The sequence below is a fragment of the Pinus tabuliformis genome, chromosome 3_2, assembly GCF_031772625.1.
Source record: "Pinus tabuliformis cultivar Carrire ecotype Pingquan chromosome 3_2, CPIR1, whole genome shotgun sequence".
In the NCBI taxonomy this organism is placed as follows: Eukaryota; Viridiplantae; Streptophyta; class Pinopsida; order Pinales; family Pinaceae; genus Pinus; species Pinus tabuliformis.
This window is the reverse complement of record NC_142302.1, coordinates 164,672,109-164,687,136: the sequence shown is the minus strand read 5'-3', so window position 1 is coordinate 164,687,136 and position 15,028 is coordinate 164,672,109. Positions and strand designations below refer to the sequence as shown.

At 38.1% G+C, this 15,028-nt stretch overlaps 1 protein-coding gene across 1 annotated transcript in view; it reads right to left on the bottom strand.

Moving 5' to 3' along the window:
• Positions 1-2,933: 2,933 nt before the first annotated feature.
• Positions 2,934-15,028, bottom strand: part of LOC149180314 (protein TIC 100-like) — a 159,193-nt gene continuing 147,098 nt past the window's right edge. The window contains exons 3-11 of the mRNA XM_089416018.1: positions 6,526-6,615; positions 6,216-6,389; positions 5,664-5,754; positions 5,373-5,435; positions 5,164-5,230; positions 4,934-5,037; positions 4,731-4,857; positions 3,884-4,599; positions 2,934-3,649 (exon numbers count right to left, since the gene is read on the bottom strand). Coding sequence (XP_089272144.1) covers positions 3,167-3,649; positions 3,884-4,599; positions 4,731-4,857; positions 4,934-5,037; positions 5,164-5,230; positions 5,373-5,435; positions 5,664-5,754; positions 6,216-6,389; positions 6,526-6,615 — 1,915 coding nt within the window. The 3' untranslated portion in view covers positions 2,934-3,166. The remainder of the gene's footprint in view (positions 3,650-3,883; positions 4,600-4,730; positions 4,858-4,933; positions 5,038-5,163; positions 5,231-5,372; positions 5,436-5,663; positions 5,755-6,215; positions 6,390-6,525; positions 6,616-15,028) is intronic.

Sequence of the window (15,028 nt, the reverse complement as noted above, 5' to 3'; positions counted from 1 at the left end):
GGTCGACTTGAAGAGGATAAGTAACAAGGTCTTGGAAGATACTATACATAGACAAGATTGACCTTTTACGAAGTGTAACATGACTTCATTACATGACAATGACTCTTAACATTTTATGCATATATAACAAATAATTCCTAAAAGCTCTCAATGGGAGTCTTGACCTAAAAATAAAATCTCTTGCTCATGAAACCCATGAAGCAAACAACACAATAAATTTATTTGTCTTCTTTACATCTCGTTACATAAAATCATAATTACATGTCATTATGAAGACCGAACCTAGTTACACTTTTCAACATACCTCCCTAATTAAGAGGGAGTGTTGAAGAAAGTAAGTAGTGTCGGTCTTCATAATTGTATTTGATTAAATGAAAGAAAGAAAAAAATAATTTCATCATAAAAGAAATTGACTTATTAAAGCATGGGTTTCATGCTCAAGTCAATGATTTTTAAGTCAAATCCTTCATTGAAGGCTTCTAGGTTTTGTCTTGAGTCAATAGAGTCAAAGGCATTTTTATTAGACCCTTCTTGGGTTTTTGTATCATGGAAAGAGAACAATTTTTGAGTCAAAAGTGTCATTTGTCACCTCCACACCAAGTCGACCCTATCTCATGAAGTTGGCTTGGATTAGGTCTATTTGACCCAAAAGAAAGGCTATATATAGAGGCAGCTCAACTCATTTGATGCACACACTCAACAAGTTCGATCTACAAGAGAGAGATAGAAAAGACAAGCGACATTGGGGTCGGAATTTCTGAACTTACTACGGGTCGGAAATTTTGTAGCTGGGGGCTGAAATTTTATATTGAAGTTGCATATGAGACGCTGACACTTGGAGACTTACTACAAGGATCATCTACTGGAAGGAAAGGTTAACTTAGTGACTAGAGGAGGTCTTTGTCTACGTCTAAAAAGGTCTTGGATTGTCTCATCTTGATTTGAATATACTAGTGGAAGAGTTGGATTGGGTTTCCCCCTAGGTAGGGGTTTTGAACTCACAGAGTGCCTACATCTTGTGTCCCTTGTTGTGATCTTCATTGTTTGGAATTTGTCTTCATGAATGGAACATAATAAATTGAAAGAACTATTAAGAAGAAAAAGGGCAATCACAAGAAAATGTCAAAGCCTAAGAGAAATCTACCTAAAAAGCCTAATCTATAGGATGCCCTAGATTGTTCAACAACTTTCATAGCTTATAGTAGTTGATCAATTTTTCTTTTCTTTGGAACATCTTTCATGTGCCAATCTATATTTCTTAAAAGGCATTTAAATTTCTGTTTAGATCTGGCAAAAGATTATGTTCATGGTATTGCAATAAGGGGTACAAAACAGACAGATCTAAGATTATGTTCAGGTATCGCAATAAGGGATACAGAACAAACAGATCTAAGATTCGGTTCATGGTTTATGAAAGAACATCTACACTCTCCAACTTAGCTGATTTGCCAATTTTCAGTGTAGTTCATTACTGGTTTATTTTTTCCAAAAATGGTTTTGGGATTTAGATCCCAAGTTTATTCAAAACATATCTAATAAATTCACCTAATATTCTGAAGGTAAATCAATGTGTTAAGATGCTACTTTGAGTAGAATGCACTACATCTAACTTTTGTTCATGGTTATTGTACATTACTGAAATAAGGCCATCCCATAAGTCGATTTAAGATCTGAAAATTACATCAAGGAATTTAGTAGAACAGATTTCTAAATCAGTTTACACTTTCTAAAGATAAATCTATATTTTCATGGTTGAAGCACGAATTGGTTTGCAAGTATATGCCTTAATTCATAATTGTCAACATTTATGAGCAAGGGCACTTAACAAATTTGATTCACATCTGTAACCTTCAACACATAACATTCTTTAACAGATTAAAGAATCAATTTCTTAATTCTTGGAGCAAAACTCATTGAATCTTGTGGCCATTATCACAACCAATCTGCAATTTTAGCCTTGTTATGGTCATATGGATATAAATAGTTAATTAATTCTGATCTAAAACTGAAATTTATTTATTGTTGGGTCATTTAATAAAGCTGGAGCAAATATGAAAACCACCATATTTCAGTTTCTCTTATTGTGGTAAATTTATCTTTTCATTTGCTAGCATAAGCATTGATTCATAATCATTCACGCATCCACACAAGGGTAGCTAATAGATCTAATTCACAATCTGGAAAACTCAGCATATAAATCTACCTACTGTTTCTCGTGGAAAATCTACCTATTATAAGGTTAAGATCTAATCAATTTGCTTGCACAACCTCTATTTTCATCTTTGTTAGAAGGCATTTTGTAACCTCAAGTCAAATAGGACTTTCCAATGATTAGAAATTGGTTTATTATTTCAAGCAAGGTCGTTGAATTTATATACAAAATCTTGAATCAAGTTGCATTTTAACCTTGACTTGTTTTTTAAGGACAAACTAAACTCTGATTTAAGTCTAGAATATAATTTGTTAATCGCACACATTAAATTGGATAATCAAACTAAGTTATTATCTTTCACTCCACAACAATTAACCTTAATGTGACTATAGGTAAGCCGCCCTTTACCACAACCAACCTTGGCATAGAACGAGGCGAGAAAGGCAAAGCCACTGACATGACAGTGGTGGCTTGCATCAGTTGCCATTGGGGTTTCATCATTTGTGCTTAGGGGACTTTTGCACTAAGTGAGAACCTGGGACCAGATCATAATGACTATCTCTCACTGTTTTTAATCCAACCAATGATATCATAGTTATTTGAGTTTTGCATTGCTTTAATGTAAATTTGAAATGAGAATAATTGTATGCAAAAGCAAAATCCTTTTTTCCGATTCCAATGATGTCAAAAAAATCAGCCTTCTTACTGAGGAAGGTATCATTTCGGCTATTCACAAATAGAATTTTCCTCAATATTGAAGATAAAAACTGGAAAACAAAGATGATGAATATGCAAGAGGCTTTATTGCACTGAATAATTTACTAAACAGGGAACATTGAATGCTAAAGGAACACCATGTCCTGTGTCACGTGACCAGTCACGCAGCCACAGTAAAAATTATCCCATAAATCAATGTGAAGTGCACAATAAACCTGACAGTTATCCAATACTATTTTATTGGACTTTCTGGGGGACAGACACAAACTAAATCAAAGTGAAACTTCTCAAAAACAATCAGGGATAGATACCTCCAGAAAAACTACCAGATAGATCAAATTCCGAGCTGAGGTACTCCATGGGTATGGAAAGAGAGAAAATATCATCATTTGTCACAGTGGATAGTTTGTTTGAGTGCTTGGTACTCTGTTGCCATTTTCTCCGCTGACTATCTTGATGATCCTTCAAGGACCTTTTTGGCTTACAAGAAGGTGATAACACACGAGGAAAAGAAGCAAATTGTTTGCAATGCAAATCCAAAATAGCAGTTCTATAATCATCATTCCGATTCACTCTTATTGCTTTATGTCGTGCAAGCACATTTATTGAAAGCGGATAATTTATGAGCTTTGGATAATTTTTCAATACAGTACTTCTCAAATTCTGTGTTCTCCAATGACCACAGCTGGGATCATCTGAGTCTAGAGAACCAACCGTGGAAGGAACTAAATGTTTACCTTTAAGCCATGATACAAGGGGAATAAATTGATGCATAGCAACCTGCAATGTTAACATTTGAAAGAGAGTCAAATATTCTTCACAAATGGACTGGTATTAGTGCCTTCTATCACATTAGAAATGCTTATGGATTTATGCAGCTTGATAGATTTTTACATCCTTTCAAGGAAAAACAACAGTATGAGCAGCAACCAAAACTTTGAACACAGCTTTTCAAAAGAACAAAGAAGGATATCCAAGCCATCCACGAGTACATCAACAACTGTGTTATCTCACCTGAGGAACGAAGCTCAAAGATGCAAAAATAGTTGGGGATGATGACAAAGACTCTCCATTTTTATCTGTCTTTGCATAAGAATTTTCTTTGAAGTGTTGGGATTCAGCAAATGCAACTGTGCCAAAACTCCTCGGCTTCTTATCTGCACTGTTCTCATCCTCCTCTGCTTCTTCATTACCCTGAGAAGGCCCACCCTCAAAATCATCTGGTCCTGATGTGTCTTTAGGTTCCTCTTTAGGTTCCTCTTTAGGTTCTTCTTTCTGAGTGACACTTTCCTTTAATTCATCATATATCTGCTTAAGTTCTAACTGATACTCCATCTCTTCCATCACATCTTCCATCTTTGCCTGATTTTCGATATATTCCATTTCTAACTCTAATTTTTTACGTTCTTCCTCCCATTCTTTATTCTTCTCTTCAATTCTTTTCCGGAACTTTTCATTTATACTTCGTTTCTCCTCTTCCAAAATCTGTTCAAGCTTTTCTTCTTGACTCTCAGATACTTCCTCGGTCTTTCCCATGAATTCATCAAAACCAAGAGGAAGAAATTTAACATCTTCAGGCTTGAACTCATCACCTGATTCAAGAGGTTGCCAAAATAGTCGTAGACGCCCCTGAGAGTCCTCGGCCCAATTGATTAGCCTTCCTGTTGGTACATGCAAAAGGAGCTCATCCTCTTCATTATTTGGATTACCAACACGCATGAACTCAGCATCTGCAACAAGATTCAAATATACTATAAGCTTCATAGCAACTATACAGAATCCAAAGAGTGTTCGCCCCAAAAAAGGAAGCATTTTAAGAAGTTCAGGAATTTCACAAGTGCTATGTAGAGAGTCTGGATACCTTTAGACCACCAGTGCTCCAATTCAGCAGGCATTGGTATTCTCAGAGGTGACTTGTAAAATGAGTTAAGCCACATCTCTCTTTCCTGATCAACATCATGCACATATCGTTTCCAGAAGTCTGGAACCTGTAATAGAATTTATAAGTCGCAATGTTATAGATCAGCACACAAATAATTAATATTCACTGCTGGAATAACCTACCTCATAAAACATGTTAATAAATCCCGGAGCCATCCACAAATCTTCTTCCTCATACATGTATGGATGTTGAGGGTCATTGTATGGACCTTTCAGTTCCCTGACCACTTCAGAAACATTTTTAATTGCAATCAATCAGTTTTTGTAAAATGCTTCTAGTATTTGATTGTGATATTTATCATGTAAACTAGAATCAGCATTGCAAACTTTATCAAAATGGGAAAGGAAAATACTTCCATCAGGCTTGTTAACAAACATTCTTGCTTTTGCTCCTGCAACCTCAGCTAAACCTGCATGCATCTGCATATAACAATATGCTAAGCACAAATCACTAACAGGAGCTTCTATAGAAAACAGTAACGAAAACTTAATGGCACATATCTGTCAGTATATATCAAAAGGAAAGACATAAAGTCTAAAATATAGAAATTTCCCATCATACAGCTGATATCTCGGCAGTGCATTCATGAGGATTGGACAACAGCTCCCCAAAGTAGAATTTACCCTGCGGAAATTGTATTAGATAAAAATCAGTTCTTTGCTAGTTGTGGTAAATCAAGAACTCACTAAAAACATTTGCTACACTACAAAGGAATTTTATAGAAAGAATGCTATCCATGACCATCAGATGAATGTGATCTTCAATGTCTCCCAAGCATACAAAGAATAAACCTTTTCATATTCTTAGCAAATTATCTAATCACAATTAGAAAATCAATCCTGTAAGACATACCCACATTAGGCGGCGATTGACTTCATAAACTCCACATCCATGCATCCGGCTGTGCTTCCACTGTCCAGCATATCTGTAAAGGCCCTTTTCACTGACAATTTGGATGAAATCAGATCCATAGGTACAATGTAAATAACCTTGTCAATGTAGAAAGGACTAGGCATGTCAATAACAAGAAGTAAAATGCAAATCCATGTATCATATGTTCACAGTGATTATGCCCAATTGGAGAATATATCCAAAATAAGCTCAGGATGGAAATCCATTAGAAATTGTTTATGTCTGGAACTTAACATCCATTATGCAATTCTTTATTTTATCCCCATCATCTTGAAAGATAACATTAGTGACATTCATTCCAATTGAGACTGTGTTGAACAGATGATTAGAGACAACAGGACTGCATGCATAATAAATAATGAACAATTCATTAATAAATGGATTGTAACATTGCAAATGCAATATCAAAAGCATAATCCCCATATATTCCAACTATAACAGCAGGCAAAGCTGAAAATCCCATCACAAATAACTTGATAGTATGAAACTCACGGCATTTTTCCAAAGTACTTTATCCAATTCCTACTTTCATAAAACGCAGGATGATGACGATATCCATATCTCTTCTCAGTATCTTCTATGTCCATTTTTAGCCATTCTCTGTCTTCTGGGCTCATATAATCCGACTTCAATATATGACCCTGTGCTCGCATCTTGTTTGCATGTCTGATTAAATCCAAAGACCAAGCATAATTCTATATCAACAATATCTTCAAGTCAATAAATAGGTAAACCATCAATCCAGGCAAAATAATACTATTACAATATGAAAGAAGTTTGATCAGACTGTGAATTTACATACTCTGAATCTGGTATGGGTTCTTTGTCAGGAATGTGCACCTCCAGCACCCCATGACCCTGCATTGCATTCTGAAACCACTCTCCTTCATACCTGTACATAAAATATCTCCACATTAAACAACATAGTGAAGATATATCAAAAATAAGTATTTCAAATTCTAAAAAAAACTGCATTATTATTACTGCTTTATCTGGAGGTAACAATAATTTCTACAATATATCCATTGGGCCATGGTCTAGTAGTAAGACAGAGTGCTTGGCGTAATGATGACATGGGTTAAAACCCCACAGGGCATGTTCCTCCATGTAAATATGGGCTTGTGATAAGGGAAGTGCATGTGAACAAGGCCAGGTCCAACTCCTGGGTGGATTTTAGCACAGATGACCATCAGATGCAACTGCTTGGCCAAAAAGGACCTATGAGTTTGACAGTGCACTTTCCTTGTGTTAATTTGGAGCAGTGCTTTCCCATACTTTCCTACTAAAGAAAACAATCATCTCAGCCATTTACTCCCCAGAAAGACAGAAATCTTGTTGATATCATTACTGACCAAAAACAGTCAAAGAGACTAGTGAAAATCAGTATTTGAAAGTGAAAAGCAAGTGTGCAAAGCATCTCCATGCTAATTGCTACATCACTCTCTATAAAAATTGCCTAGTTTCAAGTGTGCAAATACAGTTTTATTTCAGGGGTGGGCTTGGGTTCAGCTTTTTCAATTTACAGATTTAGTTGTTAGGATATACACCTGATTACACATGTAATGTTGACATACACAAATTATAAAATAAATTCTGAGAAATCACAATAAGTCATGACATAAAAAAAAAAGGAAAGAAAATGAGAAGATAACAGATTTAAAATTACTTCAAGAAAGATATTAGTGGAAAGGGAAAATCAGGTTTTCAATGTTATTTAATGTAACAAGTAATTGAATTGTGACTCTTGAAGTAGGAACTCTGAACCTTTTTGTTTAAGCATTGAATATATCGCTGATGATTACCCACTATGTCTACCTAATAAAATGACCTATCTCCTCTGCTTTGTAGAACTCCAAGCAAGTTACTTTTAGTAGTGCAACTTGGGCTTCAAAGCAAATTGAGTTATTCTTAGAACTGCACTTTTTATCCTGTGTGTTTGATTAAAATGTTTAATTTCTTTCTAATCTCATGCACGTACCTGGCAGTCCGCCGGTGCTTGATGTCAAGGTAGCTGATTAATTACATTAGCTCTTACAATCTAGACATGTAAATCTTTTCTTTCTAATGACAAATCTTTACTCATTACATCCTTCACATTTCAATTATTATTTTCCATCATCATTCACATCTAATACATTTTAATTATTATCTTCCATCATCATTCACATATAATACATTTCAATTATTATCTTCCATCATCATTCGCATCTACCAAGTTTTTCATCAATTTAAAACTCCTAACCCTTGCTCCACTTCATGTGAGCTTGGTCAGTACTTCTACTGCTCAGTTCATGTGCTGGACAAATTATGCCAGATCTTACATATACATGAGACAGAAATAGATTAGAGCACTTTATATTCAGAAGTCCCTGGTATTATGAGATATGCAGTTGATTCTCCTGTTTGTTTAAAGAACATTGTAACTACTTCGCCACCTTTTTTCTAATATTCAGACCAGCATTGCCCGGCATTATACGTGGGAAAGGATTTCAAGCTCAGATCTCACATCCTTTGACCCATGGACACTACCCAAAGGATTACATATTTCTTCTGTGCTCACAGTGGATAGGGGTATCAAGAAAAAAGTAGAGTGCAGCACCATTCCAGTCCCCTAATCTGTTTAGGCCTTGAGAGGCAGTACAAATCCCAATAGAGAGACCTATTACAAGCTATAGCAAAATCTTGCACTTCTCGAGATAATGTCTAAAAGTTTAAGTATCAAAGCCACTACACCTTTAGAGGGGACCACTATCACCTCACCAACCCTCTTCTCACTTTTGGCCAGCTATCTGGCTTAAGGGGGATTCTCCTTGAGCTAGGATTTGCTAGTGTTGGTAATTCCAGGATTTGAGTTCGAAGGTTTCTATGGCTTAATCTAGAGCTAAGTTGCACGAGATGGGGAAATGAGTACGACTTTCCGAAACGGGAATGGGTACAAAATGTGGCCCCCCCAAATTTTGGAAACGGGGAAACGCAATCTATATATATATATATATATATATATATATATATATATATAAGGACATTTAAGAAATATGTGCAATCATAAAGCATAAATGATACATTCTAATTTATTATGGCCTCGACTGGTGGAGTGCGGGAGACGGAAATTCGAGCAGAGTTCTGAGACACGCAATCTGTGACCCAAAATGGCGGCCCGCAGAGGAGGGAGCTCCACTCCCTCCTACAAAAGCGTTGTGGCCGGCAGAGATAAGACCCATCTGAGTAATGGTAAAGGCACAGGGGAAGAAGAAAACAGAAATAAGGAGAAGGAGACAGAGGGGGCAGAGTCAAAGGATAAGGGCAACACTAAGGACAAGGAGGAAGAAGACAAAAACCAGGGAGGCAAGAAAGAGGATGTCAATCAAAGGGAGGCCCAGAGCGAACATCACTCCAAGAGTAGTTTTAAATAATCCGGCCCTGCAAGAACACAGGGAACATATGGAAACGTATGCCATCATATGCAAATTCATGGGAGTCTGGCCCACTGAGAAAGCTTTGCAAACCTGGATTAAATATCACTGGAAACCTAAGGGTAGCATTGAGCTTCACCTTGGGTCCAAGGGTTTCTTCACAGTGGTGTTTACAAGCATTGAAGACAAGGATAGAATATTCGAAGGTGGGCCCTACTTTTTTGCAATAGGAAGCCTCTATATGCAGCCTTGGGTGATGAACTTTGTTCCAAAAAGGGAGACCTTCACCTCAGTTCCAGTTTGGGTAAGGCTTTTTTCACTTCCCCTGGATTATTGGCAAAATGAATCACTTGTGGCTATAGGAAACAAATTAGGACGTTTTATCAAAGCCTCGGAAGCCACCAGAAGGGGTAAATACACTTCCTATGCAAGGATTTGTGTGGAAATGGACCTTTCAGGAGCTCTTCCAAACGAAGTCATCTTGGAAGTCTTTGATGAGGAATGGGTGCAAACGGTGGATTATGAGCATATTTCGTTTAGATGCCGTAAATGCCACGAACATGGACACTTGATCAAAGACTGCCCTCTCAATAAAGAAGAAGACAAAAGCAAACTAAAAGCAAAGAAGGACACTGAAAACTTTCAGAAAGTTTCAAGCAGAGGAAAAGGAAACAAAAGAGAACCAAAGCAACATCATAAAGAAGGACAAAAGGCCAGTCAAAATAAATTCCAAGCGCTGGTTGAGATGGAAGACATGCCTTGCGAAAACCAGTCTATGGAGAAAGACCCTAAAGAGAAGGAGAAAGAAGAAAACAACACTTCAGCAGAAAATATCAATGAAGAGGAAGAAACCATAATGAGTGAAGCAAAGCTAGAAAGGGACCAGGAAATGACCCAGAGCGAAACAGATCTGGAAGATCATGAACTGCAAGAAATACTAGATAAAGAAAACCTAGATCTGAAGGGTTTTCTACAACAGGGAACTAGGGCGGGAATAGATTCATTACCTCCAGATGAATGCAATAGAATACAACAGTTGTTTCTGTGGAAATCCCAGAAAACGGGGGCAGTTAGAGGAAGGAACAACAACGAGCAGGAATGCAGAGGGGTGAAAACAATGAAAACTAATCCAGGTTTAGCAACCAGAAGTACAGGTACGAAACGAGAAAGAAAGAAGAAAAAGGAGCTTTTAATGGAGTGTGGGAAGCTGATGATAGATTCAGGTAAGATGAAAGACCTGTCTAGTTACTCCTTCACAAATCTTTAATTATGAAGTTTACATCTTGGAATATAAGAGGTCTGGGTAGTAAAAGAAAGCAAAGAATGCTAAGTTTTAGAATGAAACAAGATACGCCGGATATAATCTTCATTCAGGAAACAAAGAGCTCCATTCAGAAAATAAAAGCAATCCACAGTAAATGGCTTCAAAGTTTTGAGTTTTTAGAAGTTAAAGCAGATAACACAGCGGGGGGCATTCTCACTCTATGGAACCCTCACAAAGTTAAAGTTTTGGATGCAGAGGCATCCAGAAACTACTTGTCAGTAGTCATCCAACCAAAAGGGGTGGTTGAAACCTTCCTAGTCACTAATGTTTATGGTCCCCAAAAAGTAGAGGATAAACTCAGATTGCTAGATTCCCTCACTGATCTCAGGATCAGAAAAAATGGCATCCCCTGGATCCTAGGAGGAGATTTTAATATGATAAAATCTCTCTCGGAAAATAAAGGAGGAACCAGAGTGCTAAACAAAGATTCATCAACATTTCAGGCGTTCACGGAGAACTTGAAATTGGTAGACTCAGACTCAGAGAATGGCCTTTTTACTTGGAACAACAAGAGAGGAGGGGAAGCCCAGGTGGCCTCCAAGTTAGATAGGTTCTTAGTATCAAAAGACTAATGCTTATGAATAATGAAATTACAACAAGAATTCTTCCCTTTGGTGGCTCGGATCACTGGCCGATACAATTGGAGATTAAGGGTTTGGATTCTCCAAGGAACAGACCCTTCAGATTTGAAAACATTTGGCTCGCCCACCCGGACTTCTTGAGTAATATCAAAGATTGGTGGAGTGAGGACTTACAGATCCAAGGATCTAAAATGTCCCTCCTTCACAAAAGACTAAAGCATATTAAGAGCAAACTCAAAGACTGGAATAAGAAGGAATTTGGAAACATTTTTGTGAATAAGAAAGTTGTGGAAAGTAAAATTCAGATACTCAACCAAAAGCTGATCCAAGAAGGCTTTAACTATGACGTAAATGAACAGTCTGAAAAATTGCACCATGAGTGGGAAAACCTATGTAAACAGAAGAAATATTCTGGAGACAAAAATGCAGAGTGCAATGGCTCAAAGAAGGAGAGCGCAACACAAGCTTTTTTCATAGATCCACCATGGCCAGCAGGGCTTTCAACAGAATCTCTGCGATAAAGGATAAAAGGGGAGACATGCAGAACACTCATAAGGAAATTGAAAAAGTGTTGGTTCAACATTTTCAAGACATTGCATGAGAAAACATTCCAGACAAGGAAGATTCCATAAAGGAAATTACAAGATATATCCCTAAGCTGGTGTCTAGAGAGGACAATTTCAATCTAAACAAACCAGTTTCGGAAGAGGAGGTTAGCGAAGTACTCAAAGATATGCAGAATGGCAAAGCACCAGGCCCAGATGGTTTTAATGTGGATTTTTTTAAAGCTTGTTGGGATATTGTCAAACGGGATATTTTAAATGTGGTGGAGGATTCCAGGGTTAACAAAACTATCCTGAAAGCCCTCAATACCTCCTTCATCGCCCTGATTCCCAAACAGGACTCGGCTCAAACAGCAGATAAGTATAGACCCATAGCTTTATGCAATTTCGTTTACAAGATTATATCCGAAGTAGTGGCCAACAAACTCAAACCCCTCCTCCCTAATCTAGTGTCTGAGGAGCAATCTGGTTATGTGGAGGGTCGGAAAATTTTGGATAACATTATACAAGCTCATGAAGTGGTTCACTCTCTCAAAAGCAAAAGGTAGGCGGGGATGATCATGCAACTGGATATTGCTAAAGCGTATGATAAGGTCAATTGGGGGTATATCAAAAAGATAATCATAGCCTTTGGGTTTGATCACAACTGGATAAGATGGGTAATGGCTTTGGTAACTACTTCCAGCTTTTCTATCTTGGTTAACGGCTCTCCCTCAGATATCTTCTTTCCCTCAAGAGGCCTGAGACAAGGAGACCCGCTCTCTCCCTTTCTCTTCATCCTCATGATGGAAGGATTGGGCAGGGCTATCAAGCAGGCTAAAAACAGGGGCAAAATAAAGGGTCTTCAAGTTTCGGAGAATGGACAGACTCTTACTCACCAACAATTTGTAGATGATACCATGTTGCAAGGAATTCCCACAGTCAAAGAAGCGGCTGCCTACAAGCAAATCCTCAATGCTTTTGCAAAGGCTTCAGGTATGGAAGTTAATCTCACAAAGTCAAAAATATTCTTCTTTAATACTAACATTGCTATTCAAAGGAACATCTCAAGAATCCTCGGCTTCCAAAGGGACTCCCTCCCCTCAAAATATTTGGGAGTACCTCTCACAGACAAACCAATGCTTAAAAACATTTGGGAACTTGTGCTAATTAAGTTGCGGGATAAAGTTAAAAAATGGACCTTCAGAGCCTTGTACTTGGCGGGCAGATTGGTTCTGACAAAGGGCAGATTGGTTCTGACAAAGGCAGTTCTTCAATCCATGCCGGTTTTCGTGTTATCTGCCCTTCCAGCCCCCAAAGGAGTCTTAGAAAAAATCAGAAACATTCAAAGAGATTTTCTGTGGGGCAAGGAGGAAACAAGGAAGAAATGGGCCTTGGTTTCCTGGGAAAAAATATGCAAACCCAAAAGCCATGGGGGTCTAGGCTTAGATGATCAGGAGATTCTAAACAAAGTACTAGGAGCCAAGCTTTGGTGGCGATGGGTGCAAGCGCCAAAAGCCCTTTGGGCAAGGGTCTGGAAAGAAAAATATGCCAGCCCTTGGCACACTAATAATCTCATCAAAATGTCAGGGAATATAAGGGGCTCTCCCATCTAGAATAGGGCTTGGGAGAATAGAAATATTGTGCAACAACATAGTTTTTGGGAAATCAGAGATGGGGAGCAAGCACTCTTTTGGGAGGACAAATGGCAACAAGAACCGGTGTTGTTAAAGGAGGACTTCATAAGCCTCAAACAAGAAAGAGATTCCCAAGGACTGATCAAAGTTAAAGATTTCTGGAACATCCCTCAGGACCAAGACAAGTGGAGAAACTAGAGTAACATTAATTGCATAAATAACAGACTCTTAGCAGCAAAAACCAATGTTGCACAAAGCGCCTCCCCCCCCACGGTTCCAAGCCCCGAAGCGCGTCCCGTACGGAAGCGCCTAGGAAGCTTGGCCGAAAGCGCGCTTCCGAAATTCGGAAGCACCACTTCTGAATTTTTTGCCGCTTCCTGGAAATTCGGAAGCGTGGTACGGAAGCGCCGCTTCCAAAGCGCCGAAGCGCGCTTCGTACGGCGCTTCGGGCGTCGAAAAGCGTTTAGAAAATCGTTTTTTTTCAATTTTTTTTTTAATTTTAGGTGAGTTTGCTTGTTGGGGGTGGGTCCACCTTGGGTTAGGGTGACAAATGAAGGCAAAAAAAATATAAATATAGCAGATGCTCCCTCATGGTAATGTATTCTCCTTTATTTTTCAATTTCATCCTTTTACTTAAATTTTTAACATTACCATGAAATGACTCAGGATGTTTGAGAGTGGTTCCAGCCTCATTGGACTTCATATGGAGAAAATAGAATTTCATATCCTATTCAAAATTCAGTAGACTTAACAGTTTTCAGGAATTCAGGATCAATGGGATTGTGGAATTTCATTAGATTATATCAAGTATGAAGGTATGTGATTAGCATTTAATCAAGAGCACCAAGCCCTATATGTACCCTAGTGTTGGTGGTGTTAATTGTTGAACTCCTTTGTCACGCGGCACGCCCTTAGCAAAAAATTACCTTTCAATCAAGTCAAAATCATCGATCAAGCATGTTAAGCTTTTTCTACCATATTTTAAGTCTTGAATTAGGTAGTTTGATCAAAATTGGGCAATGTTGACTAATATCCCTAGACAATAGAGGTAGAGGCAAAGGCTAGACAAGAGGAGAAGAATCTAGATTCTAGATGGTTGATGCATCTAAATGGTTGATGCTCGAATAATTAATCATTAATGTACAATGGATGTTATATCTATCTTGATTTATGCAAAAATATGCATGTTTTCATGTCTTCTACAATTAATTTGTTGTTTGGGATGTTTGTTTTGAGTATAAATGCAAAAAAATATATATATATATAGCAGACGCTTCCGCGAACGCTTCGCTTCCTAGATTTTTGGAAAATGACGCTTCCGCGTCCCTGCTTCCAAAAAACACTTCCGCTTCGCTCCCGCTTCGTGCAACATTGACAAAAACAAAAGCACTAAAAAGTATTTTAAAATAGAGGATGATCATGGTCACAGAGGGGCAGGATCAATTGAGATGGGGCAACAACAACAAAGGAGCCTTCAATCTCAAAGAGGCAAAGTATATTCTCCTGGGACTGGAGTCCTGTGTGCCAAACAAATCTTGGAGACAACTCTAGTCTCACCAAGGTTGGACGAAAATCAAGCTCTTTATGTGGCTGGTGTACCATAAGAAAATTTTGACTTGGGACCATATTAGAAAAAGGGGCGTCTTGGGGCCTTCTAAATGTCAGCTTTATGAAGAGCATGAGGAAACCATGCAGCACATCCTCAACGACTGCTCTTACACCACCTGGTTGTGGCATTCCTTTTCTAACATTTTCCAACAATCAAACAGGGACAAAGAGAGTATCATAAATACCCTATTTAATTGGAG